The sequence below is a fragment of the Erythranthe guttata genome, chromosome 5 (genome assembly GCF_056151865.1).
Source record: "Erythranthe guttata isolate IM_541 chromosome 5, IM_541, whole genome shotgun sequence".
In the NCBI taxonomy this organism is placed as follows: domain Eukaryota; kingdom Viridiplantae; phylum Streptophyta; class Magnoliopsida; order Lamiales; family Phrymaceae; genus Erythranthe; species Erythranthe guttata.
In genome coordinates this window covers 1,221,160-1,245,679 of record NC_142537.1, presented here as the reverse complement: position 1 = coordinate 1,245,679, position 24,520 = coordinate 1,221,160, and the positions used below count along the sequence as shown (strand labels likewise).

Here is a 24,520-nt window from a genome sequence, read left to right as displayed (position 1 = left end):
GTCAATTCAATTTCTTTTTTCTTTTTGTTTTATTAATTTTTTTTTTTAAATTGGTCTTGCAAAAGAAAATTAATAAAATAATTTTTTTTTGTTTGTATTTTATTAAGGTTATTATAGTCTTTTTATACTGAATTTAATAAAAAAAATTAAATTGGTCTTGCACTAAGTAAATTTCGTCTTGCAAATAGTCGCTGCCTAAATTTAATGAGTCAAGTTGGGAGTATATTAAAAATTAAAAGTATTTCTAAAGTATTTGCACATGGTGAGGACTCAGTATGGGCAAGAAAATTGGATGCAATGTGTTTGTACAGTTTGCTAACTATTATTTATTTCATTTAATTTATTATTAATGTGTGATGGATGAGTAGCGATGACTCATCTCATCAATTGGGACCTAACTCACATCCAACATTCAACAAAACATACATACATTCATTACAAATCCCTTTTTTTTTTTTGAATAGAATTAACTTTGTTTGTATTTTGTTGGATTCAATTCATTTATGGGACAATTTGTTAAACATCATTTGTTGGATTCAATTCATTAGAATAATTATATTTCTTTTCGTTTTTCTAAAAGCTTATCAGGCAACTTTTCTTAATTAGAGAGTTTAGACGTAAAAATAACTTCAGATTGAAAGTACTTATTCTCCTAGACCGTTCGTTTCTTCCTATCAGTCCCATGTCGCCAACCGCCTAATTTCTGTCAATGTAACTGAAAATTGTTATTCTTATCAGTCTCATTCCTTATTTTCAGTCTAATATCTCGAGTTAAATTGTCTATTATTAGTTTAAGCTGCCTAAGAGACTTTAACTGTTAACTACACAAAATATTTTTGATGGAATTTTAATCGATTTTCCCATCATTTATCGTCATTGCATCGATTATAATATATGTTATTGGAGTTGGAATTATCGAAACTTATTTGTTTGAAACACTATGTGCAAAATTGTTGGACAGTCCACTTTGACATTTGCCATGTAGTGTGGAGCTTATTAGGGAGCCATGTGCATCGTGGATTGCAATAATTCCACAAGAATGCATTAATTTTGTATTTGTTTTACGTGACAGCCTGGATTAATCAATTGTTTTTGCATTTTGTCTAGCATCAATACCATATATTGTAGGTATAATTAATAGCAAAAAAAGCTAAGCTAGATTCATTAGCATCCAATCGATGCAATTAAATAGTAGATCTTTTTTTTTTAACAAATGAATACGTGCTCCGAAGAAATCCCGTCATTGTATAATATGTTCGTAAACACACGAGAGATGTAAACACCTCGAAATCATTAACACAGTAAATGCGGTTTGACTTTGACAAACACGAATGTTGTTCAAGTATGGAGCAAAATCGCCTTCGGACCCTCGAGAAAACGCATTTCGGCGTTTCTCGCACCCGAAAACTCAGAAAAAAAAAAAATTACATTTGGCACCCTCGAAAACAAAAGTCTGAAAATATTGAAACTTACACTCACTACATGGGGGAATGGAATTTGCATTTTGCCTCCTATATTGAAGAGGTAAAAAAAAAAATATAATCCTATATAAATATTGACTATATAAAAAGGTATCGGATTCACAATGCTTATCTGATGATACGTCGAATTATCGAACTCGAGTGCCAAAGATGAGATGGCCAAGTGTAGCCGTAAATAGCCCCAATATTGCACCAGCAACGACCTGATGTAATAATACATCAAAAAATTAAAAAAAATGATCCAAGTTACTTTAATTTGTATGTTCGTATATAATACTACTCAAATTTTTGTATGTCGAATTTTTAAAGAATAAAATAGAACCTGAGGAGGGGTGTGACCAAGAAGTTCACGTAGGGGTCTGCTCTCAGCAAGAGGATGTTCGGCTGGAAGTTCACATACAATTTGATTTAAAACCTGTGATTTTCAATTTTGTTAGATATATTTCAGGAGTGTAGTAAGTTGTAAGTATACGTTTCAATTCACTACGAAAACACACGAAAAACAAATGCTAAAAAAACCTCTGCTTGACGTCCTGCATGTAATCGTACTCCAGTTGCATCATACATCACCTGCCATAAGTTAACCATGTAAGAATAATCTTCTGCAAACAACAATAATTATTAAAAAAAAAAACATGTCTAGATGAGATAAATGATGTTTGTATCCAGAAATCTTGTCTTTTCGAAATTCTGTTGAAGCAATTCAAAGAGAGAAATTTCAGATGTAATGTACGAAAGAGTCACAAAGAGTGCCCTCTGTGCTATAATCATTGCAAAAATTGTAAAACCTACGTCATGTCGACTTACATCATACGTTCAATAACAAACACCTTTATAGTTTAAGGGTCAATAATGGTTCATTTTTTTTATTTTTTTTATTTTTTTACGGGTCGTACCACAAAAGCCAAGATTAATGCGACTGCAAATGTAGATCCTCCAAAACCCTCTTGCAAACCGACAGCCACTGCAAGAGCAGTTACTGTCGCTGAATGGGAAGACGGCATTCCACCAGATCCAACAAGTTGCTTCAGATCCCAACGATTTTCCTTATACCTGCAGGGCTATTATGGTCTCAAGATTTTGAATTGTTGCAAAAAAAAAAAAGAAAAAAAAAAAAATCATTCGTCTGTGTAAGAACTCATCATTAAGTTCGTATCCTAGGAGTGTTTGTCTTCCTGTTGCGATTCAGGATAAAATAAAATTGATTTGTAATGATGCCTCTTATGAAGCATGTATGATATTTCAAGATTTGACAGCAAGGCGTAAATGTTATCCTAGAAGACAACTGAAGTTTTATACGAGACCTTCGTATCAAGTTCTTAAGAGGTGTTTGATAATTGTTGATCATTTTTTTTTGTGAAGGTTTCGTATTCACCCATAAGTAACAAATAACAAGCAAGCATCCATTCGAAATCCCAATACCAATCATCACTAATTCTCGTATACAGCTACGCGTACTCCAAGTTAAACAATAAGACGTCAAATCGTCAAGCTATTACAAGTTTAGAACACCTAATACGCAATACGACAGCTTCAGAAATCAACATATACCACAAAATTCTTCTGATTTTTATACCACATTCCCAAACTAAAACGAACAAGAACATTATCCATTTTAAGACCAATTCCTAGGTTTCTTCAATCAAGAAAATGCCCATTTCAATTAATCACACACACACACACACACACACACACACACACACACACACACACACACACACACACACACACACACACACACACACACACACACACACACACACACACACAGTGAAGGTGTATAAAGACCATCACAACTACGGATCAAAATGTGCCCATATTTTAAATTCCTAGATTCTAACAATAACATACTAAACAAATCAAATCATATAAAAAATAAAACACAGCTGAATATACAGAAATGGGTGAATGAAAAGTATACCACGAGGCGACGAACTTAATTGACTGGGCAATAGCAAAGGCGAGGAAAGCGGAAATTAATGGATAATTAGTGAAAAACGACGATGATGGATACGAATACGACGTCGTTGCTCCCGTCGTTGCTGTAGTCGAATTCGCAAACGGATCCTGGATCGAACCCACTGTTGATCCACCGGTTTCATCCATCACCATTTTTCGTACCTTTTTTTTTTCTTTTCTGAAAAACAAATTAAATCAAATATAATTTCGTCGTTGGGTAGATCTATCTATATATATATATATATATTTTCTTCTCAATCTTCAATTAAAATTCAATGAACCCTATCGGAGATTGGGCGAAAGAGAAGAAATGGAAGAAAAACAAATGAACCAATCTCGGAAGAGAACAAGGAGAGGGGAGGGCTACTGCGTGTTGTGTTGTGTGCGTGTGATGTAACTAAAGAAACGGTCAATATTTATTTTTTTTTTGAATTAATTAATTTTTTGGGTAAATTACGAAGAAACCCTTGTATATAGCTAATTACAACCACCCTCAATTATGAATCTTTTTAGACGTGCGGTGTTAAATTTAATGCAATCTTCTACATTATGTGGAATATTCTTCAGTTTGTACTCGTTTTACCCCATATGAGATCCACATTTTGAAACAAGATGATCATAAGATGTGTCTCTTGACTTGTAAATACCACACTGTGCTGCATTACAAACTGTATTTTTGCACAAAACGAGTACAAACTATAGAACATTCCACGGAATCTAGAAGAATCTGTTGAATTTGACACCATAAGGATGAATGTCTAAGAAGATTCATAGTTGATGAGTGGTTGTAATTACCCAAACATAAGGGGTATTTTTGTAATTTGACATTACATCAGGAGTTGCGGTAATATACCTGTTTTTTTTGTTGCATATTTCTTTTTTATAATTCAATAAAAAGCAACTTATTTAATTAAAAAAATATTTGATTGGTGATGGGAAGTATGGCCTAGTTGGCTAGTTGGTAAAGAGTAAATAGAGTGCAATAACTTTGTGGACTTTTGTCTACATATGCCGCTGTGTACTGGCGGAGCCAGGATTTTAAGTTCGAGGGGCCCACGAATTTAAATTATGTCGTAAACATCAATCCGCATTGCAGTTTAAACTAACTGCCGTTTCTACATTATCAACCAGGCAACCCAAAACCGCATATATTTCGTCTGTTCTATAATGCGACCGATCAACCGAATAGAAACTATGAACTCGGTTTTCAACTTCTATCCAACTGCAGCCACCCGGTTTACAAACATTCCCTTCAGACATCGTTGTCCTAACTCTCTGTACCTCGTCCCACTTCCCCATTTCCCCGTATAAATTAGCCAAAATCGAACTATAACCACCGTTACCCGCAGGATTAATCTCGATCAATTTCTTCACTGCAAATTCAGCAATGTCTACACGCCTATGAATCTTACTCCCGTTAAGAAACGAACCCCATATAACTTCATCGGGCGGAATTCTCATTCCCTCCACAACTTCTATGGCCTCTTCGAATTTTCCCGATCGGACAAGTAGGTCTATCAAACACCCGTAATGCTCGATTTGAGGCTCGATTCCATACTTCTCAATCATCGTATTGTAATAACTACGACCCTCCAGAACCAATCCTCCGTGCGTACAAGCATTCAGTAATCCGATAAACGTCACACCGTCGGGATTTATTTTATCTTTGGATTGCAGCATAGCTTCGAAAATACCAATCGCTTCGCGGCACCGACCATGCAACGCGTAGCAATTTATCAATGAGTTCCAAGACGTCAAATTTACTTCATTGGATTTGTCGAAAACGATTCTTGATTTCGCGAAATTCCCACATTTCCCGTACATGTCAATCAGACCATTTACGACGAACAAATCCGAACTAAGTCCGATCCTATGTACGTAGCCATGAATGCACTTTCCAACCTGCAGCATTCCACTATGTCCTAAAGCGGAAAGTGCACATACGATAGTACCCTGATTGGGCCTACTCACCCCCTCTTCGACAACCATTCTCCTAAAAAACTCAATGGCCTCGTAAAACAACCCATTCTGCACGCACCCGGAAATAATACAATTCCAGAACGGTGTGTCCCTTATACCCTTCGGCATCTCTTCGAAAAGCAAAACGGCGCTGCCTAGCTGCCCAGCTCTCGCGTACCCTGAAATCATTGCGGTCCACGATACCACATTCCTCTCAGACATTTCATCGAACACCTTCCTTGCAAGACCAACATTTGCTCCACACCTCGAGTACCCGTCCAAAATGGCTGTCTGCACAACCGGGTTTCCACCAAACCCGGATTTCACTATCTGGGCTTGCACCAATTCCACCCCATAACTCTTCACAACCTCCGGCCACGATTTCAAGATAATCGAAAACATGTAATGGTTGGGCTTCGATCGATTTTCGCGGACCATATCGCGGTAAAGAAGCACAGCGGACGCGTGATCGGGTACTTGAGCATACGCAGTGATGATCGCGGTGTAGAGATAAATATTGGGCGAGTTGAATCTGTCGAACACGTGGCGCGCGTAGCCGAGATTGGAGAGGCGGAGAGTGCAGAAGCGGATGAGCTTGAAGGCGTAGAAATGGGTTTCGCCATGGCCGAGTGTTATGAGATGAGCTTGGAGCTGTTTGAGGTGGCTGAGGTTGCTGCATTTGTCGAGGAATGCGAGTACATGCCTGTTCAGGCTGGTTAAAGACGGAAGCATGTATTACATACTCTCTCAAATCTCAACCATTTTGCCATTTAGAGGTCTTTCCTAAGTTTCGATTTCCGATTTTTGTTTTTTATTTTTTTAAGGCTTAATTCCACTTTGCACCCTTGAACACATTTTTCCAAAAAAATCATTTCTTGAACACATTTTTCCATCCCAGTTTTCGGAATTCAAAAATTCAATTTTTCTAAAAATTTTGGAACGAAATTGAAATTAGTTTTAACTGGCTAATAAAAAATGTTAATTCCGACCCGATCCATCCAATTTCTAATTCCGGCCCTAATAACATAGCATAAATTACACCCCTAAGAGCAACTCCAATGCTAACTAAAATTGAATCATCAAATATTTATTTGATATTTGAGATAATATTTTAATATTGATTAATATTCATCTACTCCAACCATGGTTATCAAATGAATTATCAATTGGAAGTGTATGGGTGATTTTATTTGTAATCGCCACATGTCCACTTTTGATTGGATGTTTAGATAGCTACACTTTTGATAACTGAATTTCCAGCAAGTATTTTTACATCCCAAAAGTTGAATTACCAAAATAGAACCCTAATTTGATAACGCCATTGGAGTTAAAAATTTCTATTTTTTAGTGTATAAATAGTGGTTAATGGTTTGAATACCATGTTTGATAACCCATTGGAGTTGCTCTAAGAGTAGCATAATAAAGCATCTTACAATAAGAAAAAAAGGCATCTCAATCTCAACAACTAATTACAAAGGTCAAAAAAATCTTACTCTTGAATAATACACTTTCTTGTAAGAATACATTAACTGCTCTTTCATCATCAAGAAATGGACACAAAAACAAAAGGCTACCAAATTGCCTTCCACAATTATCAACCTAATCAAAATTAGAACTTTACAACAAAGGATTGTCTATTGCCACTTTCCAAAACAGCAACCAAGTTAAACACACACACACACACACACACACATAAACACACAGATCACCCTCTTCTGTAATAATACGAAGCGGCCACAGTTTCTACATGATTATGCAATTACACTTGGACTCCAGATTCGGAGGATTCAAGCTATCAGCATTATTAGGATCTCTTACAATACCTGGACTAGAATTCTCATCAGTTTCACCATTATTACAAGGATGTTTTGTATCCATCTGTACCCTGTTTTCTGTAGGAGCTTTCTGGGACTTGGAATTACGTTTTCGTACGGTCTTTGAGCGTGTATGGCCCCTTCGCTCCGAATCGGATTTGCTCACAGGTTTTACAATTGGTCGAAGAACTTCAATTGGCAAGATTTCATTATGTATTGCAATATTTGCAGCTTCATATGCTATTTTGTGGACTATGGAGTTGCAGAACAGAATTGCATCGGTGGCTTCTTCGAGGGTCAGACTTCTTGCCTTTGTTTCACCAGTGTCTTCTATCAGAACCCTCGATTCTTCTGTGATTCGGAAGTTTAAGATCGAAACAGAAAGTACAAAGAAAAGAAGTCAAGAGCCATTCAGTACAGGTTAAGACAAGGAGGGGAAAAACAAACGACATAGGAGAATCAGTTATTATGATGTAATTTTCAAATTAAAAAGTCATTAGAATGATGAAAATGAGCAGTCTGCCCAGATGCTCACGCATAACAAAAATGTAAGTGCGAACAAAACCATTGAACAGCATTTAGAATCAAAGATGCACGTACCAAGAACACCATGAGCAAGATGTGATGTGTCAAATTCTCCGAGAGTTGCTGTTTTAGCCTCATTGTGCTCTAATTCATCGGAATGGAAATTAGCAGACACAACACCAGCATTCTCAGTTTCTATTTCAGATATTGCACCGAGAGAGCTCGTCTTAGGAACCTCCGCAATTTCCACCGTGTCAACACATGAACTTGGTATTGCATCTTCTTCGTCTTGAATATTATCTGATGCTGGATCTTGAGGCATCAAATCTGACAGCAATGAATTATCTTCTGCACAGGCATTCATCAAAAGGCCTGATAGTTCCGAGGCAGTAGATGTGCATGAACTCTCTACTTCTGTACATTCAGAAGCTGCCAGCGATTGTTCACGCGGATCGAGACTTATTTCCTCCCCAAATTCCTTATCCACGTGGGCTGTAACTACCTGAAAACTATCTCCATGTGTTATACTTGGGACCTGCAACATACGAGCTGAAGCATCAGACATTGAAGAGACGGAGCGTTTGTACTTTGCGGGCATTTCATATCTATAATTTTCTAAATCCGATTTATGGCCACTTGATTGCCGATGAATTCGGGATTCTTTTTGCCTAGAATACCCCAGATCAACTGAAGATGATAAAGATGTACTGCTAATGTCAATGGAGCTTCTCATGCTATTCACACTGCCCCTCACATAGGAGAAATCATCATAACTGGTGTTACTTGCCGTAAAACTCCTGCTTTGAACAGTGCGCCCTTTCACACTGTTTGATCTCGTCAGCAGCAAAGATATACCAGCACATTCTGAATCACCATTCGTAAGTGGCTTTATGACTTGCTGAGTGGAAAAATCCCTTTCCTCAATCAGCATATTTGTAAGGTTATGGCTTGAGTCACCATGTGCACGTTGACTCAAACTGGCCAAGTTGTCGAGACAAACCACTGCTGCTTCATCAGCAGAAGTAGTAGCTTGTAGTGATCCATGTTCTGGACTCTGATCGAAGTCCTGTGTATTCTTCTCACCAACCATTTCTATTTTCAGTGGACTGGTTACAATTGAATTTACCTCCAAACTTTTGCATTCCAGGCAAAGTTGTAGATACCCTTCCATTAATACTTCTGCTGAATGAAACACGAGACCACATTCAGAGCATATTGCCATATCTGGTGCGCCATCAGCATGTAAGCCGTCGATTTCACCATGCCCATCACTAAGCGAGTCCTCCACGATTCTGTTCTCGACATCTCCAACCAGAGCATGAGCCAGCTCCATGTCGAATACTTCATCATCTACATCTGGATAAAGTCCCTTCACACAGTCACTTGTCATGTTCTGCTCACTTTCTTCAGTATCGTGGGCTCCACCTGTTGCTTGATCAGAACTAGCGTTACTGCTTGTTGTGATTGAAGAATTCATGGATGTAAGAGAGTGATGGTTTCCACTTGCTTTTCCTACATAGAACGTTGAACTAGGGACACTTGATAGCAGAGGCCTAAACATATTCTGAGGTGGAGCTTTGCGATCCTGTACATGGAGATTTGAAATAAAAGAAACATCAAAATGAATATTTTGGTCAAAATACTCACGAAAAATACCGTTTGTTTTTTCCTTTCTAAAATGCCATATAAAGTATATAACAGTAGTTTATCGAGCCAAGATGGCTACGGTTTAAGTCTAACACTCACAGATTCTAATAGGGTGTGGTTGGTTGACAACACACTATAGTAAACTCCAGCACTCTTTTACTACCAGTTTCAGTTACAGATTTTTAGAATCTCAGCAATCATAATTGCAAGTTTTAGTTTTGCGTTCCATCTCTACCATCTTTAGCACTAAGGTTCGAACTAGATAGGAAAGAGCAAGCGGACAAGAATTAGTTTTCATCCAATCTATGAAATACAAATACTATAGTTATCATACTATTTTATTTCTGAAACTCATGGTACCCCGAGATTTACGACATTTTCGTTTTAGTAAAATATAACAGGTATCTGCTCAGGGAATGCTGGCCTTTATTATCCTGTTTTTCCACTACATTGAACCCAATTGGATTGAGGATATATGATATTGCAGTTGTGACAGTAATATATATAGAAATATTAGAAATGGACTTAACACAACTAATTGTTAAACATGTGTCTGAAAAATTGTATTGAAATCAATACAATTAAATACTTGTACGCTAGTGCTTGAATAAATAATATAGTGAAAACAAGGAAAGCACATAAAACAACACGGTTGGAAAGAGAAAGGTATGGTAGACATATTTAAATCATTCGTCACACTAGCAATAATAGTAAAAGAACACGTGGAGAGCAGAAGGAAACAAATTTAATTAACTACAATATACGGCCAAAAGTGTCTATCCATCAAGTACGCAAATCTCCAGAACTAAAACGAGAAAGTTTCTTACCATTTGTCTCACCAAATCGAAGGATCTTTTAGGAGCAGAACTTGACAAACTTTTTGTCGGTTTCTTGGAAAAACTCATGGCAGCGTTAGCGTAGCTGGGATAAGCACCGATGCTTCTTGGAGCTGAACGGTCCGAGCTGCTGACATCATCATCACCGCATGATGCAAATGAACTTTTCCCGTTGGAACTAAACGGGTCCCGCTCATGACCACCCAATGAACGGACACTTCTGGAAGCTGTAGGAGACATTGACTGTCTGCCATTTCTGGATGCTGGTCTATTATTCAGTGAGGTACGAAGATTAGGCGGTGCCTCTGAAGAAAATCCAGCAATGCTAGATTCCCATGCTCTAGTTTTCGGTGAAGCAGAGTTCCCTCGACTTGTCTTGACGGGGGACCCACTCATCCTCCTAGGAGTTGGTGAATTAGACCTTAGAGCAGGCGGTGATTGCCTCCTCGATGGAGAAGGATTGGATAGAGTATGAGGTGGACTTGAATGATTGGTGGAAAATGGCCTACTTCTCGATTGCAATGTACTACTGCCTGACCGTGGAGATGGACTAAGGCATTTAGGACTTGCACTCCTTCTAACACTTCTGTGACCCTTATCCATCTGCAGTTGAAAAATACGTAAATAAAATATTTTTAGAGAGACATGATTAACATATGCTTGTGCTTTTGATATTACCGTGGGTGACTGTGAGTTTGGAACAGGTTGACTTCTGGGCCTGCCCCTAGGTTCAAGATTGACTTCTCGTGTCTCGTCATCGAGAGAACGAAAAAGAGGAGTTTCTGGAGGAGTTATCAACCTATAGATAATCGATGGCTATATGTTATCAACAGAAAAATCCAAAAACCGAGTATGGAACTACAATCAAGCTATATGTACAGCTGGACGTTACTTAATATACGAACACACGTGGCAGCTGACAAATAGTTTGTATATGCTCAATTTATGTGAAAAGCTAACTAAATCCTCAAAGTATGTTCCTGGTTGTTTTTTTATACTTTGACTTGTGAAAAAACATAAATTCAAGAAAAGATAGAAAGAATTATATTCATAACACATTCCTTAAAAGCGAAAACAACCAACCAGTCATAGTCGTTTTTATCTCCATCAGCATTGAGCAGGTCGCTACTTTCTCCTTGAGCACGAACGGAGATTCCAAGCTTATAATCTGAGAATAATCTTGATTTTGTCGCTGCCACCGCCATAATTAACAAAAAGAACAAAACAATGTTGTCAGTGAGGAAACATGAAATGCACACATGCTTAAAATGCCAAAACATCATCGAGTATGGGGTGTAAGAATTTACAGAATATGTCATCAAAGTTGTCGTTCGACTGAAGAAGGAAATTGTCTTGTTCTTTGTTCTGCACCTCATTGAACAGAGCAAGATCATCTTCCTTCTTTCGTTGGAGAATCCCACTCTCAAGACTACGCCCTCTCTTGTGTTTTTCCGGCCTCATCTCCCTCCGAGGCGAAATTCTCATCGTAGGCGAATCGTGCATTTTTTTTTTCAAACCCTAACTGAGCTCACCAAATAACTTCTCATTCAAATCCCATCACAATTCACAAGTCCAAATTTGAAACTGAAAATCATGAACAGTAACCCTAGAACAACCCTTTTTCTCTTCACATTTCCATTCAATGCAACGAAAATTGTTTATCTGTTCATGCATTTGCACTCATATACCATGACAAAATGTAAATGCAGAATAACAGAAATCCTTTCCAGATTAACCCCAATTCAAACCTCACTTCCTTTTCAAAAATGCCAAAACCAAACCCCAAAAACATATCAAATTCTTCAATTCTGGACTAAATTTCATCAGCTCCAAAGAGTAAACAATCTCAATTACGCGTACGGAATCGCCATTCCAGAGTTAACCACTTCAAAACTCACTCGTTTTAACCTAAAAAAACCCCTAAAAATCCTCCCAAATTATGAGTCCCCAAAGTTGAGTGGATCTGCAGGTGCTTGTATAAATTAAAACATGTCCGAAATAAACTGCCCCCAAAAAAATTTTAAAAACAAAATCGAGAAGAAAAGTAATGACGAAAAACGGTGCAATTACAGTTCACGTGAGAGGTGAATTCTAGAGAGAGAGAGAGAGAGAGAGAGAGAGAGAGAGAAATGTGTAGCAAGCAAGCAACACCGCTACCACCAGCACAGCAGCAAAAGCGAACGAGAAAAAAAGAATTGAAAAAAAAATCAGTTCTTCAATTGATTTTTGCCAGGCAATAAATGCGAGAAGCTGAAAAGAAAGAACATGAAATGAAAATGAGTAATGAATGTTTGGTTTGATATATTCGCTTTTCAGTAACGCCGCTACTTTTTTCCTTCACTGCAAGCTGCCTGCTTTGCTTCTTTCTTTGTTTCTTTTCTTACTTTCCAGTTACTCCAAATACCTATTTATTTATTTCTTTATTTATTTTCTTTTTTAGGAATATTTGAAAAATTGAAAGTATGATGGAATAAATTGAAGATGATCAAATATATACATTATCCCATCAACTGTACATCTGGTAAATATTTATTGTTCACCAACATCCCTAAATGCGTATATTTAGTATTTAGTATGAAAGAATCAAATTTAAGAATCTGTTGGTTGGATTTTAAATACCATATATATATAATTATAATTTTAAATTAGGGTCTATTAGATATAACCCCCTTAAACATTCAAATAATAGGGGTAGACCCAAATTTATATTTGTCATTTTGATAACAGCCCAAACTTTTCATAATTACATAATTACCCTCAATCAAATCCCACAAAACCCGTTACTTTACCTTTTTGAAATAAAATCAAATCCCTTCCTATTTTCCCGTTAAATCACTATCATCCCAAACCCACTATCGAATAAACTGCAAAACCTCCCAGAACAACTTCCCGGTACGGCCGATTGAAAGGGGAAGACGCCGTGAAACGACGATTTTCGTGCACTCCGAGCAAGCTGTCGTAGGTACGTCGTCGCCACTCGCTGAATCGCTATCATCCATCGATTTGTTGATATGTTTTGGCTAAATCGACTATCACGTTTGTGTAATTGCAGATCTGTTATAATCGCATACCGAATTCGAGCACTAAATCAGTGATATTGCAACAATTGATGGGCAGGACATCCACCTGAAGTGATATCGTCGTTGGCCGTCGCCGTCACCGTCACTGCTCCAATCTAGGGTTACTCAAATCTAGGATTACTCAAATCTAGGGTTTTGATAATTCTTCGGCCCATAGTTGATTAACGAGATGCATAGTCGAATTACATCTGTATTAATATACTATCCCATATCATTTAATAGACTATCCCACTGGTATAATTTTACTATGGATCTCGTTAATCGACTATGGGCCGAAGAATCATCAAAACCCTAGATTTGAGAAGTGACGGCGGCGGATTTGTGTTTTAAAATTAATAGACTATCTCATATCTTTTAGTAGACTATCCCATGTATCTAATTCGACTATGGGTTTAGTTAATTGACTATTGGAAAAATAATAATATATATGGAAACTGAATAATATGTTTGTTTGAAATACTAATCAATTAGGGTAATTTTCCTTATTATATGAAAACGATTAAGGTAAATAATAATATATATGAAAAATAATAATATATATGGAAACTGAATAATATGTTTGTTTGAAATACTAATTAATTAGGGTAATTTTCCTTATTATATGAAAACGATTAAGGTAAATAATAATATATATGAAAAATAATAATATATATGGAAACTGAATAATATGTTTGTTTGAAATACTAATCAATTAGGGTAATTTTTCTTATTATATGAAAACGATTAAGGTAAATAATAATATATATGAAAAATAATAATATATATGGAAACTGAATAATATGTTTGTTTGAAATACTAATCAATTAGGGTAATTTTCCTTATTATATGAAAACGATTAAGGTAAATAATAATATATATGAAAAATAATAATATATATGGAAACTGAATAATATGTTTGTTTGAAATACTAATCAATTAGGGTAATTTTCCTTATATCATGTAATAGACTATCTTATTGATCTAATTCGACTATGGATATCGTTAATCGACTATGGATCTTGTATTATTCAACCACATAGTATATTAATAATTTCAATATAGTACATTGATCTGCTATGATAGTATATTACGGTTATAGTAGTGATATGAATTGTGTTACAAACAATATACCAGTGAAATGACAAAAACATTGAGAACAACACTAACGTAAAGTATTCCAACATAACCAATAAAATAGTACATTAATAATCTCATAATTTCAATATAGGGTTTTGATAAAATACACAAAACACATCATAACACAATCAAACCAATATGTCGAGTTAAAACTCTAGTACATTAATAATCTCATAATAGTATAATAAAATGATAATGGTAGTATCATACGGTATTCATAATAGTATACTACTGTATTACAACGGTTTAAAACTTAACCGAAGTTACCGAGCCATTACATCGTAAACACCTCTTTATAGCAACCAACCCACCAAACCTCAACAAAATCCGTACGAAATTCGCCATCGAAAAAACCTAAAATCATGAAACAAAATAAAAAATGCAGAATACTAAAAAATGATTAAATAGACTGCATATACATTTGAATGACAATACATTAATATCATCAAAAATAAACTTAAAAATGCAAAATCCATACGCTAATTTAAAAAAGACTACGAACTATATTTTAATGTACTACCCAGCACACTTAAATCGGCTGTTATAAACAAATAAACCAACTATCGATCGGGATAAAAAACATGAACTCGACCACAGCGGACAATTATTCCGATTATTGCATAAACCAACTACGAAGCTTATATAAAACAACTCTGGTCCGATCTGCGTGAACCATCCTCTTCTAACTATGTCAATCCTCTTCCAAACAAACACCATCCGCCAAAAATAACGATGTATATATTAATATGATACGACATTAAAAATGCAGAATACTAAAAAATATATTAATATGATCAAAAATATACTTAAAATGCAAAATTCATACGATAACTTAAAAAATACTACGAAATATATTTTAATGTACTACCCAGCGTCCTAAAATCCGCTGTTATAAACAAATAAACTAACTATCGATCGGGATCAGACTCATGAACTCCACGACAACGGACAGTTATTTCAATTAATGCGTAAACCAACTACGATGTTCATATAAAACAACTCTGGTCCGATATGCGTGAACCATCCTCATCTAACTCTGTCAATCATCTTCCAAACAAACATCATCCGCAAAAAATAACGATGTATATATGACGGAATAATTTTGTTAAAAAACGTTCTACTTAATAGAATCAAGTATCAACACAACTCTTAAAAATTTCTAACCACCGTAATCGACAATCCTAGACATTGAGCGAAAAATAAAAACGAATAACGCATTCATACCCGGTTAACAACGTCCAACAACGAACGCTCAAATTCGATCCTATTTCAACGACGGTGCAGAAATCTTCAAAGACGATAAAAAACCGCTGGAACGCTGACGAGAACCTTCGAAAAATATTGTACACGATTTGATATAACGGCCAATGATCTCACGTAATTTTATTCCGTGATTTTAGGCAACGTATCAGCAAATCTCAAATCACGTAGTAAAGGAAATAAATGCCGTTTAAAAATAAAACAGGGGTATTAAAGGAAAATTATATAATATATTTTGCCAAGTTGGCAAAATTGGGTCTATCTCAAAAAGGAGAAAAAAAATTGGATCTACCTCATTAGAAAATATGAACAAGGGGGTTATCCCTAATAAACCCTTTAAATTATCATTTGAAAGATACTCAAATATAAAATCTATTAGATTAAATGTATTTATATTTTTATTACGAAGAATTTATCCCGACTAACCAAATAAATACGTACTCGATTAGAGCTTATATACATGTCTATAGTACATACTCTTTATGCACAAATCTTAAGAAACTTAATAAATAGGTCATGATTTTAGAAAAAAAATAATACACTGTCGGACCAAAATACCTTTATTTACTAATTAAAGTTGAGAGGTTGTCGGAGAGTTAATAAGGGCAAATTTGAAAAAAAATGTAATTAATGCAGCATGAGAATTTTAAAGTAACGGATAATATAAAACGTGAACATTACTTAAAAGTGACAGATATTGCGGGATGAAGTAATTCATAACAAAAGCACTTTCATATGTTAACAAAAGTAATTCCAATTATTCTGGAAAAATGGTCATACAAAAAGGCAATTGGTTTATCCATAAAATGATTAGATTTATTAATCATGTCATTTTAATTGGTAGGTGATGGTTAGACCAGTAGCCTTTCTCCTTCACATATGGTAATAATTATTTAATTAATTAATTATTCATCATTGCTTTATGATAAAATTTTATCATTAGATTGTTGCAATCAACCACTAATCTAATTTAATAAAGTGTAATTAAATAACAATATAAGTATAATTGAGCTACTTTAAGTGAACTTTTCAATATCATGTGTTTGCAATTATTCTTATTTTAATTAAAATAATAAATCTATAAATATGTACTCATTTCATGTTATTCTCTAAGCATTTGAAATAATGAAAATAAATTACTAATATAAAATCCAAGTAAAAGCTGTTCTGAGTATTAAGCATCTGTACAAAAAGATACTTAAAAAAAAAGCTAAAAATAATACTGCTAACAGTAATTCTGGCTAAAGTAAAAAACTAGGACTAATGTAACTAAAAAAAAAAAAAACTAGGACTAATTAATAATCTCAGGAATAAATAATGGTAATTAAAAAAATGTTTACCATTATTTACAAAAAAATGCATATTCCTTGAGATATTTTGCAAATAAATAAATAAATCATTGGTAGAATTTGTAGGAAGATGCTGATAAGATGATGTTCCTCAGTCCTCCAATTGGTGCTAAAATCATCAATGTAACCCCAAGAATAATGAAGATCTGTAATTCAATAATTTCAATTTATCATTATTAAAATAATTAAATCAGATGAAAAAATAAATAATAAAAAAATAATAAAGGATTTTGTGTTCTAATAACTTACATAATTGATGCACCAGGAGAAGCTGAACCTCCTTGGTTTTCGGACAATGAGCCAGATGATGCAAGGAAGCTGAAATCATAATCGATTATTAGAATCAAATAAAAGTTACTTAGTATTCGATAAACGTATTATGAACCTACATTGTCGTAGATTCTACATCCGATGAAATAAAAAAAAAAAAACGAGAAAGGGCAACGTAGTAATTATCACTTACGAAGTATGTGGTCGGAGCCAAAGCAAATCCACCGAAGAATCCAAGTAAACCACCAAAGAATGGGAATGTCATACCAATAAACATAGTTATTGCTGCACCAAAAAAAAATTAAAATTAAAAAAATTAAATTAGAAATATATATATATTTCATCACCCTAAAAGAAGAAGAAAAAACCCTAATTAATCTTACCGACAAACGAGGAACGAGTTATGACACGTAGTTGCGTCGACGGGTTAAACTTCAAGTTCTTAACCAAGAATGTTTCCAACATATCAAACACAGGCATTGCATATACCTAAATTTAAAAAAAAAAAAAATCAGATGAAATTCAATATATACCAAAATAAATAAATAAAATCAGATGAAATTAATTAAATAAATGGTAATAATTATATATAATAAAAAACCTGGTAGCTTCCAATAACATGGACCAAGACAAACAAGTTAGCTGCAGCAATGAGCCATCTAGGTTTCTCAAGTGTGACCAAGATATTGTCATCGACCGAGTTCCCGTACACGTAGTAACCGACGAAAGCAACCGGAAAATAGCAGATAGCAACTATAGCGTAAGCGAAGATAACTCCCTTCCACATAGGCTTCTTCGAGGGTTTCTCGGGTGTCGAGGGGATCGTCGCCTGAATTTCCAACACGACGCTATGGCCCGCGTACGCGAACGCTATATTTCCGAGCGCGTTAAAGAAGTTCAAAACCTTAGCCGCATCGCTCGCGCCCCTTAGAGTGTAGCTCACATCCGGAGCAGCTCCCCTTGTTAGTGAAGCTACCCATGCAATAGTAGCATACCTAAATTCAAGAAAACCAATTAAATAAATAAATAAATGTATGTGTCTGCAGTGGCGGAACCAAGATTTTATGTAAGCACGGGCCAAAATGCAATAATAGCATACCTAAATTCAAGAAAACTAATTAATAAATAAATTGTATATGTCTGTGTATGCAGTGGCGGAAACAAGATTTTATGTCAGCGGGGCCAAAAATGCAAATAAAAAAACTTTAAAGGGGGGTCGATAATGCTACCGTACACAAAAAAACGATAAATAAAAATACTTACGTTAGAGACATGACGGCTGCAACAAGGGAGATGAGGGAGATGGAGTTGAAGTTGGGGGAGAGAGATAGGAGGAATTGGGCGGCAGCGAAAATGGCGATGAACCCCGTGAGCTTGATGCTCCCGACTTCGTTGGGGCGGACAGTGTCGTGGAATTTCTTGAGGGAGGTGCCACCTGTCACCATGTAGATGATGCACGTGCTGACTTGTACCACGACTTGTTGAGGTACAACTATGTAAAGCCCGAGCTTTTCACCGAAGGCGTGCTGGCCGAGCTCGTGGTACCTGTCGAACCTCTTGCCGGGTACCATCTCGTGCATCTCCACCATTTGCCATAGTGTGTACAATGTGATGATCCATGATAGTATCATTACCGTCACACCGGGTCCCCTGTTCGTCAAAATCAGTGGCGAAGTCAGGATTTTATAATTGCATAGTAAAAAATATAAATATACACGATAGATATATAGGTGTACTTTGGGATTTTGACTCTAAAATTGTTGTATATTTTAATTTAAATACAATTATCTTTATAAACCAAGTTAGATGACATATATTTATATTGGCTTTAAGTGTCCATATAAGTAAAATTAGAAGAATTTCTTTAATTTTGGATTATTGCACATATACTAAGAAAACTGTTCAAATACCCTTTCTCGTTTTCATTAATTCTTCTCTAATTAATAGTAATAAGGGCAAAATTAATTTTTTTTAGGATCAAAATTGAAAAAAATCAAACGGCCACTAATTTGAAAGAAAAAAAGTCCTACAAAAGCAACAAATATTTTGGCACCGCGAGAGTAATTTATAAGCAAGTAAAAAAAATCTAAAAATTCCGATAAAATAGTGGTAAAAGAAATACTAAAAGTAATGCATGATAAACAAGACAACTCATAAAATTACAGCCGGTGAAATATACTATATGATTTTAAATCATAGATCTACATAAATAATTATCCACTAAGCACACATACACACTTGTGTGTGTATTAATTTTGTGTCGATGAATAATGTAAAAACTACATGGTTGCTGTATTTCAGCAGATGCAGATTCTACAAAACCCTAAGTAACGATGCTTTGTCGTGTGAAAAAAAAAAACAAAAAGAAAAAAAAAACGAAGGTAGATATTTACATACCATCCCATATCAGACATGGCAAAGGGGAGGCTGAGAACACCGGCACCGACCATGGCGGTGACGTTGTGGAAAGTTGAGTACCACCATTTAGCCGTTCTCGAAGAAGTCACCGGCAGCCATGCGTCTATCGCCTTCTCTTCCGCCGTTTTAGTCTTCTCAACTTCCGCACAATTACTCATCTCCGATCAACTTTCAATCGAAAATCGAAACAAAAAAACAAATATAAGCAGATCCAAGAATAAAACACCTGAGCAGGAATTGGCGGAAGAGAGAGAGAGAGAGAGATAGAGAGAGGGAGGAGTAAAGGCGCAGTGATATATATAGAACGTGACGGAGAGAAACAGAATATATAAGGACTCTTAACGGCGTGTTATATATGAACTTGTATTGTATTATATATCTGAAACGAGATTTTCGAGACCTGTATTTTCAAGTTAGTTAACGGGTTAAACGGAAAAATGAGTTACGTGTGTTATCTGAGTATTATTATCTAAGTATTACTACAATTAATCCTATTATGATTATAATTAAGAGTGGATATTTGAATAGTTACTTGGGGATTCCTGATTTCAAGGATGTATTTCAAACCAACACGTGTGTTTTTTTTTTTTCTTCTTCTTGTCAATATTGAATTATGATTGAAATTAAACGTGCTTCTTTAAGACTCATGCGGAAATTAAATACCACTTAATCATCATAATTTTTTTTTTTTTTTTGAGAAAATCATCATAATTAAAAATTGAACATATTTTAAAAAAAAAAAAAAAATCCTCGCCCAACCCAAGAATAACTTATGAACCAGGCCCAATTAGTTAAAAGATCCACTCCTATAATAATGTAAAATTTGTCTTCAGTGGTTAATATCCAACTAGTAGTAACAATATTTGAAAATTTTCATATTTGGTGCCCGTGTTCACAAAAAATTACAATTGACCCTAATATTTCAATAATTTTACTACCTTTGGTCATTTTCGTCAATTAACCATCAGTAGTTAATATCCAACTAGTAGTAACAATATTTGAAAATCTTCATATTTGGTTCCCGTGTTCACAAAAAATTACAATTGACCCTAATATTTCAATAATTTTACTACCTTTGGTCATTTTCGTTAATTAACCATAAGTTCGTTTGTTAAAGCGGTGATAGGCACACACTTGATCCTGTTAATACGAGCGCAAAATTGACTAAAAGTAATGAATTTCTGAAATGTAATGAATTTCTGAAATATGAGAGACTCTGAATATCGGTACCAACTGTATCAGTGCAAAGTTTAGAGAAGAAAGCTGTAATTTTTCCGAGTTTATAAACACAAACATATTAACGGGGAATAAGTTTATTTGAATCTCATTAAAACCCACAAGGGAAAAACTGTATTAACTATGACGAAGACAATTAACTAAGATATGAAACTGCAAAACCAAAGTGCAGTAACATAATTTATTCTAGAACAAAAATCGAAAGAAGTCGAATAGTAAAGAAAGTTAAACAAGTCGAACAACGCTTCGATCCCCCGTAAGAAAAAGCCGAAGACAATTACTCGACAGAAGCCATGTGGACAATCAAATCGACCACTCGTGAGCTGCAACAACAATTAAAAACATTATAAGTCAAATAAAATTATAAAACTGGAAAAAAAAAACTAATCGAAATTAAAATAGATCGTGATGGATGTCGATTTTCGATTTTGATACCTGTAACCCCATTCGTTATCGTACCACGAGACAAGTTTCACGAAATTCTTGTTCAATGCAATTCCGGCCTTTGCATCGAAAATGCTTGACCTAATACGAATAATGATTTACGTTTTATCAATTTTAATGAATACTAATGCATAAACGAACAAATAGTCGTGAAAATAAATAGTCGTAATTTACCTGCTGTCGCCGACAAAGTCGGTCGAAACCACATCATCTTCGGTGTATCCCAAAATGCCCTTGAGCTTGTTCTCCGATTCTTCCCTGAGAGTTAAGCAAAACAGAGTATTTTTTAGCTATGTATTTTAGTACAAAGTTTCATTTGTTTAAAATAATTATAAATTTAAATAAATAAATTTTAAAAAACAAAAAAAACTCACTTTATTACAGCTTTGATTTCTTCATAGGTGGCTTCTTTCTCTAGCCTAACTGTAAGGTCAACTACCGAAACATCGACTGTAGGAACTCGGAACGACATTCCGGTCAACTTTCCGTTTAGAGCTGGAAGTACTTTACCAACAGCCTGCACAAATTAAATTCAAAAAAATCATATTAATTATTCAAATTTATTGCTACCAAAAAAAAAAGTAAATATTATGGGTAATTAAATACCTTAGCAGCTCCAGTGCTGCTGGGAATGATATTAAACGAGGCTGCTCGTCCGCCTCTCCAGTCCTTGCTCGACGGACCGTCGACGGTTTTTTGCGTAGCTAAATTATCATATAGTACAATTTAATATTTAATCTAAAATTGAATTTTGAGTGAGGAATATATAAAATTAAAATGATCAAGAAATGTTTTATTTAATTAACCACAGACCGGTGATGGAGTGAACTGTCGTCATGAGGCCCTCCACAATGCCGAACCTGTCATGAATGACCTGCGAGAATTCGGAAAATCATATATATTAATATTTAATTATTTAGTTTCGTCGGAGGAAAATCGAAAAATAGATAAAAGACTAAATTAACCTTGGCCAATGGGGCGAGGCAGTTGGTGGTGCAACTAGCGTTGGAGACTATGTTTAACTCGGGTTTGTATTCGTTCTCGTTTACTCCAACAACAAACATCGGGGCATCTTTGCTTGGAGCAGAGATTACTACTTTTTTAGCGCCACCCTGATTTTAATTTATTCAAATAAACGCAGAATTCATAAACGACGACGAGAAGAAGAATAATAAATTAGATATTTTTTTTATTTCGGAGATAAAAAAAATGAAATATAAACCTTCAAGTGAGCAGCAGCTTTGTCCTTGTCAGTGAAAACACCGGTAGACTCGACCACAAAATCGGCACCGGCTTCAGCCCATGGAATCTCCTCGGGATTCCTATAATATAATTACCGAAATTCAAGAAAGTTAACCAAGATTCTCATTTTTTTACTCACTAATTAAGAACTAATTAAGAACATAAAGGCCTCGTTCGGTTGGGAAGATCAACCATGATTAATTGCAAAATTGGGATTTGTTTGATGTTTGGTGTATCCAATAACTTCCCGGTTCGATACAAAAATATTACGTCACACCTTCTATGGTCAATAATATAATCGGGGTTCGGTTGTTAGATTATTTAATTTTATCTTGGCTAATCTAATCATTTGTTGCAACCAAACGAGGCCAAAGTAACGAGACCAAATTAGACAAAAATCAAGAAAGTTAACCCAAACTCTCATTTTTTTTAAATCACTAGTTAATTAAGAACATAAAAAAAGACGAACACGAAAATTTACGACAAAAATCCTTTCGGAGAAAACAACGGCCCGATTTTGAGAAACAAAATGTGGACAGAAACAAACTATTTAATTAGCCTTTGATTTTGGGACTAGGATTTAAGACAAAAAAAAACACTAAATAAAAACAAAAATAAATGAAAATAAAATAGGAAAATTAGACAGAAGAAGAAGAGAGAAAACTACCTGAACCCAAAAACTCTGACAGATTTCTCACCGAAGAGAAGGGTATTCTCGTCTTTCACCTTCACTTCACCATGCTTCCAGTGGCCATGCACACTGTCATATTTGAACATGTATGTCTGCACATATATTTTTTTTTTGGCCATAATTTATTACATCTATTTAAAGATCATATATAATAAACCCCAGAAAATTAAATATATATATAAATACCATGTAATCAGTGGTGATGAATGGATCGTTAACAGCAACAAGCTCGACATCATCCCTCTGCAGAGCTACTCTTGCAACCAAACGCCCGATTCTTCCAAACCCTGATTAAAAATCAACAAATAAATAAATTAAACTTTATTTGTCAGAAATTTGAGTAAAATCCGACAAACAATAAGGTAAAAATATACCGTTAATTCCAATCTTGATCTTCCCCATTAGTCTAGATAGAGTAAATGAAAACTGATTTAGAGAGAGAAAGAAGAGAGAGAGAGAGAGAATAGTTTGTATGTAAGAAAAAGTGCTAATTCGAGGGGCTATTTAAAGGAGCCGGTTTAGTACAAAGGGTGGTAGCTGTTTTCATTTCTTGGTAAAAAAGAAATGATTATTTCCATCTTCTTTTTTTTTTAATTTCCTTAATTTTGATTATTCTGAGAATTCTAGAAAGTTTTCAATCATTCTTGGATAACAAGTTAGGATTTTTGCAATTCTGTTTTCTTATTATATATATTTTGTAATTTTTCATTTTTTTTTATTAATTATCACATTTTTACTTTTCCGAGTTTGTGCTAAGTTTGTCACATGTTTACTAAAAGGTGTCATGTATTTATCGAGTCCCGTTTCGTAACGAATCGATGCAAAATAGAAAAATCGAGATGAATTGGAAGAAGATGAAGACACTAAAGAAAGTAGGGAACTTTGACACGGCACAAATGATAGCTAAAGTTGGAAGTTGTTAGGACACATGTTTTGTGGACATTTTATTGAATTTCTATTTTCTTTTAATAATTAATTTAATCTTTATTACAAAGTATATTGTTAATACAGTTCATCCAATTTATTTAATTTATCTTATATATAAAGTAAAACCAATAAATAATGATACAAAGTTGAGAATCTTGCATCACTAATATGCTTCATCATAAATTATGATGAGTTAACTCTTGACTAATATTAAAAAATATAAATGGAAAAAAGCAAATTATTTTTATTTATTTATTTAAATTACG

The 24,520-nt window shown here is 34.8% G+C and overlaps 5 protein-coding genes across 6 annotated transcripts; all 5 read right to left on the bottom strand.

The window, feature by feature from the left end:
• Positions 1-1,276: 1,276 nt before the first annotated feature.
• Positions 1,277-3,860, bottom strand: LOC105974824 (uncharacterized). Its single transcript, XM_012999985.2, has 5 exons — positions 3,403-3,860; positions 2,378-2,534; positions 2,001-2,051; positions 1,804-1,896; positions 1,277-1,684 (listed from the first exon to the last, which is right to left on the bottom strand). The coding sequence occupies exons 1-5, from the start codon at positions 3,591-3,593 to the stop codon at positions 1,610-1,612; spliced, it is 567 nt and encodes a 188-aa protein (XP_012855439.1). The 5' UTR covers positions 3,594-3,860; the 3' UTR covers positions 1,277-1,609.
• Positions 3,861-4,343: 483 nt separating this feature from the next.
• Positions 4,344-6,172, bottom strand: LOC105974631 (Pentatricopeptide repeat (PPR) superfamily protein). Its single transcript, XM_012999747.2, has one exon. It carries the CDS (start codon positions 6,129-6,131, stop codon positions 4,521-4,523), a length of 1,611 nt encoding a protein of 536 aa, XP_012855201.2. The 5' UTR covers positions 6,132-6,172; the 3' UTR covers positions 4,344-4,520.
• A 662-nt stretch (positions 6,173-6,834) lies between these two features.
• Positions 6,835-12,762, bottom strand: LOC105974732 (uncharacterized). Its single transcript, XM_012999875.2, has 6 exons — positions 11,529-12,762; positions 11,305-11,413; positions 10,900-11,020; positions 10,213-10,824; positions 7,814-9,323; positions 6,835-7,564 (listed from the first exon to the last, which is right to left on the bottom strand). The coding sequence occupies exons 1-6, from the start codon at positions 11,722-11,724 to the stop codon at positions 7,143-7,145; spliced, it is 2,970 nt and encodes a 989-aa protein (XP_012855329.2). The 5' UTR covers positions 11,725-12,762; the 3' UTR covers positions 6,835-7,142.
• Positions 12,763-16,800: 4,038 nt separating this feature from the next.
• On the bottom strand, positions 16,801-19,878 carry LOC105974610 (lysine histidine transporter 2). Its single transcript, XM_012999724.2, has 7 exons — positions 19,694-19,878; positions 18,560-18,946; positions 17,898-18,291; positions 17,680-17,785; positions 17,490-17,581; positions 17,276-17,344; positions 16,801-17,172 (listed from the first exon to the last, which is right to left on the bottom strand). Exons 1-7 carry the CDS (start codon positions 19,870-19,872, stop codon positions 17,074-17,076), a joined length of 1,326 nt encoding a protein of 441 aa, XP_012855178.2. The 5' UTR covers positions 19,873-19,878; the 3' UTR covers positions 16,801-17,073.
• Positions 19,879-21,011: 1,133 nt separating this feature from the next.
• On the bottom strand, positions 21,012-24,087 carry LOC105974678 (glyceraldehyde-3-phosphate dehydrogenase, cytosolic). 2 transcript variants are annotated; one of them, XR_016031334.1, is made up of 12 exons: positions 23,702-24,087; positions 23,514-23,614; positions 23,304-23,419; positions 22,617-22,716; positions 22,360-22,506; positions 22,208-22,268; positions 22,001-22,098; positions 21,769-21,911; positions 21,569-21,652; positions 21,386-21,475; positions 21,085-21,273; positions 21,012-21,037 (listed from the first exon to the last, which is right to left on the bottom strand). XR_016031334.1 is itself a non-coding variant. In XM_012999803.2 (11 exons), exons 1-11 carry the CDS (start codon positions 23,727-23,729, stop codon positions 21,228-21,230), a joined length of 1,014 nt encoding a protein of 337 aa, XP_012855257.1. In that variant the 5' UTR covers positions 23,730-23,815; the 3' UTR covers positions 21,012-21,227. The 2 variants fall into 2 exon arrangements, 1 of the variants encoding a protein (XP_012855257.1); XM_012999803.2 differs by having other exon boundaries at positions 21,012-21,273; positions 23,702-23,815.
• Positions 24,088-24,520: the final 433 nt, after the last annotated feature.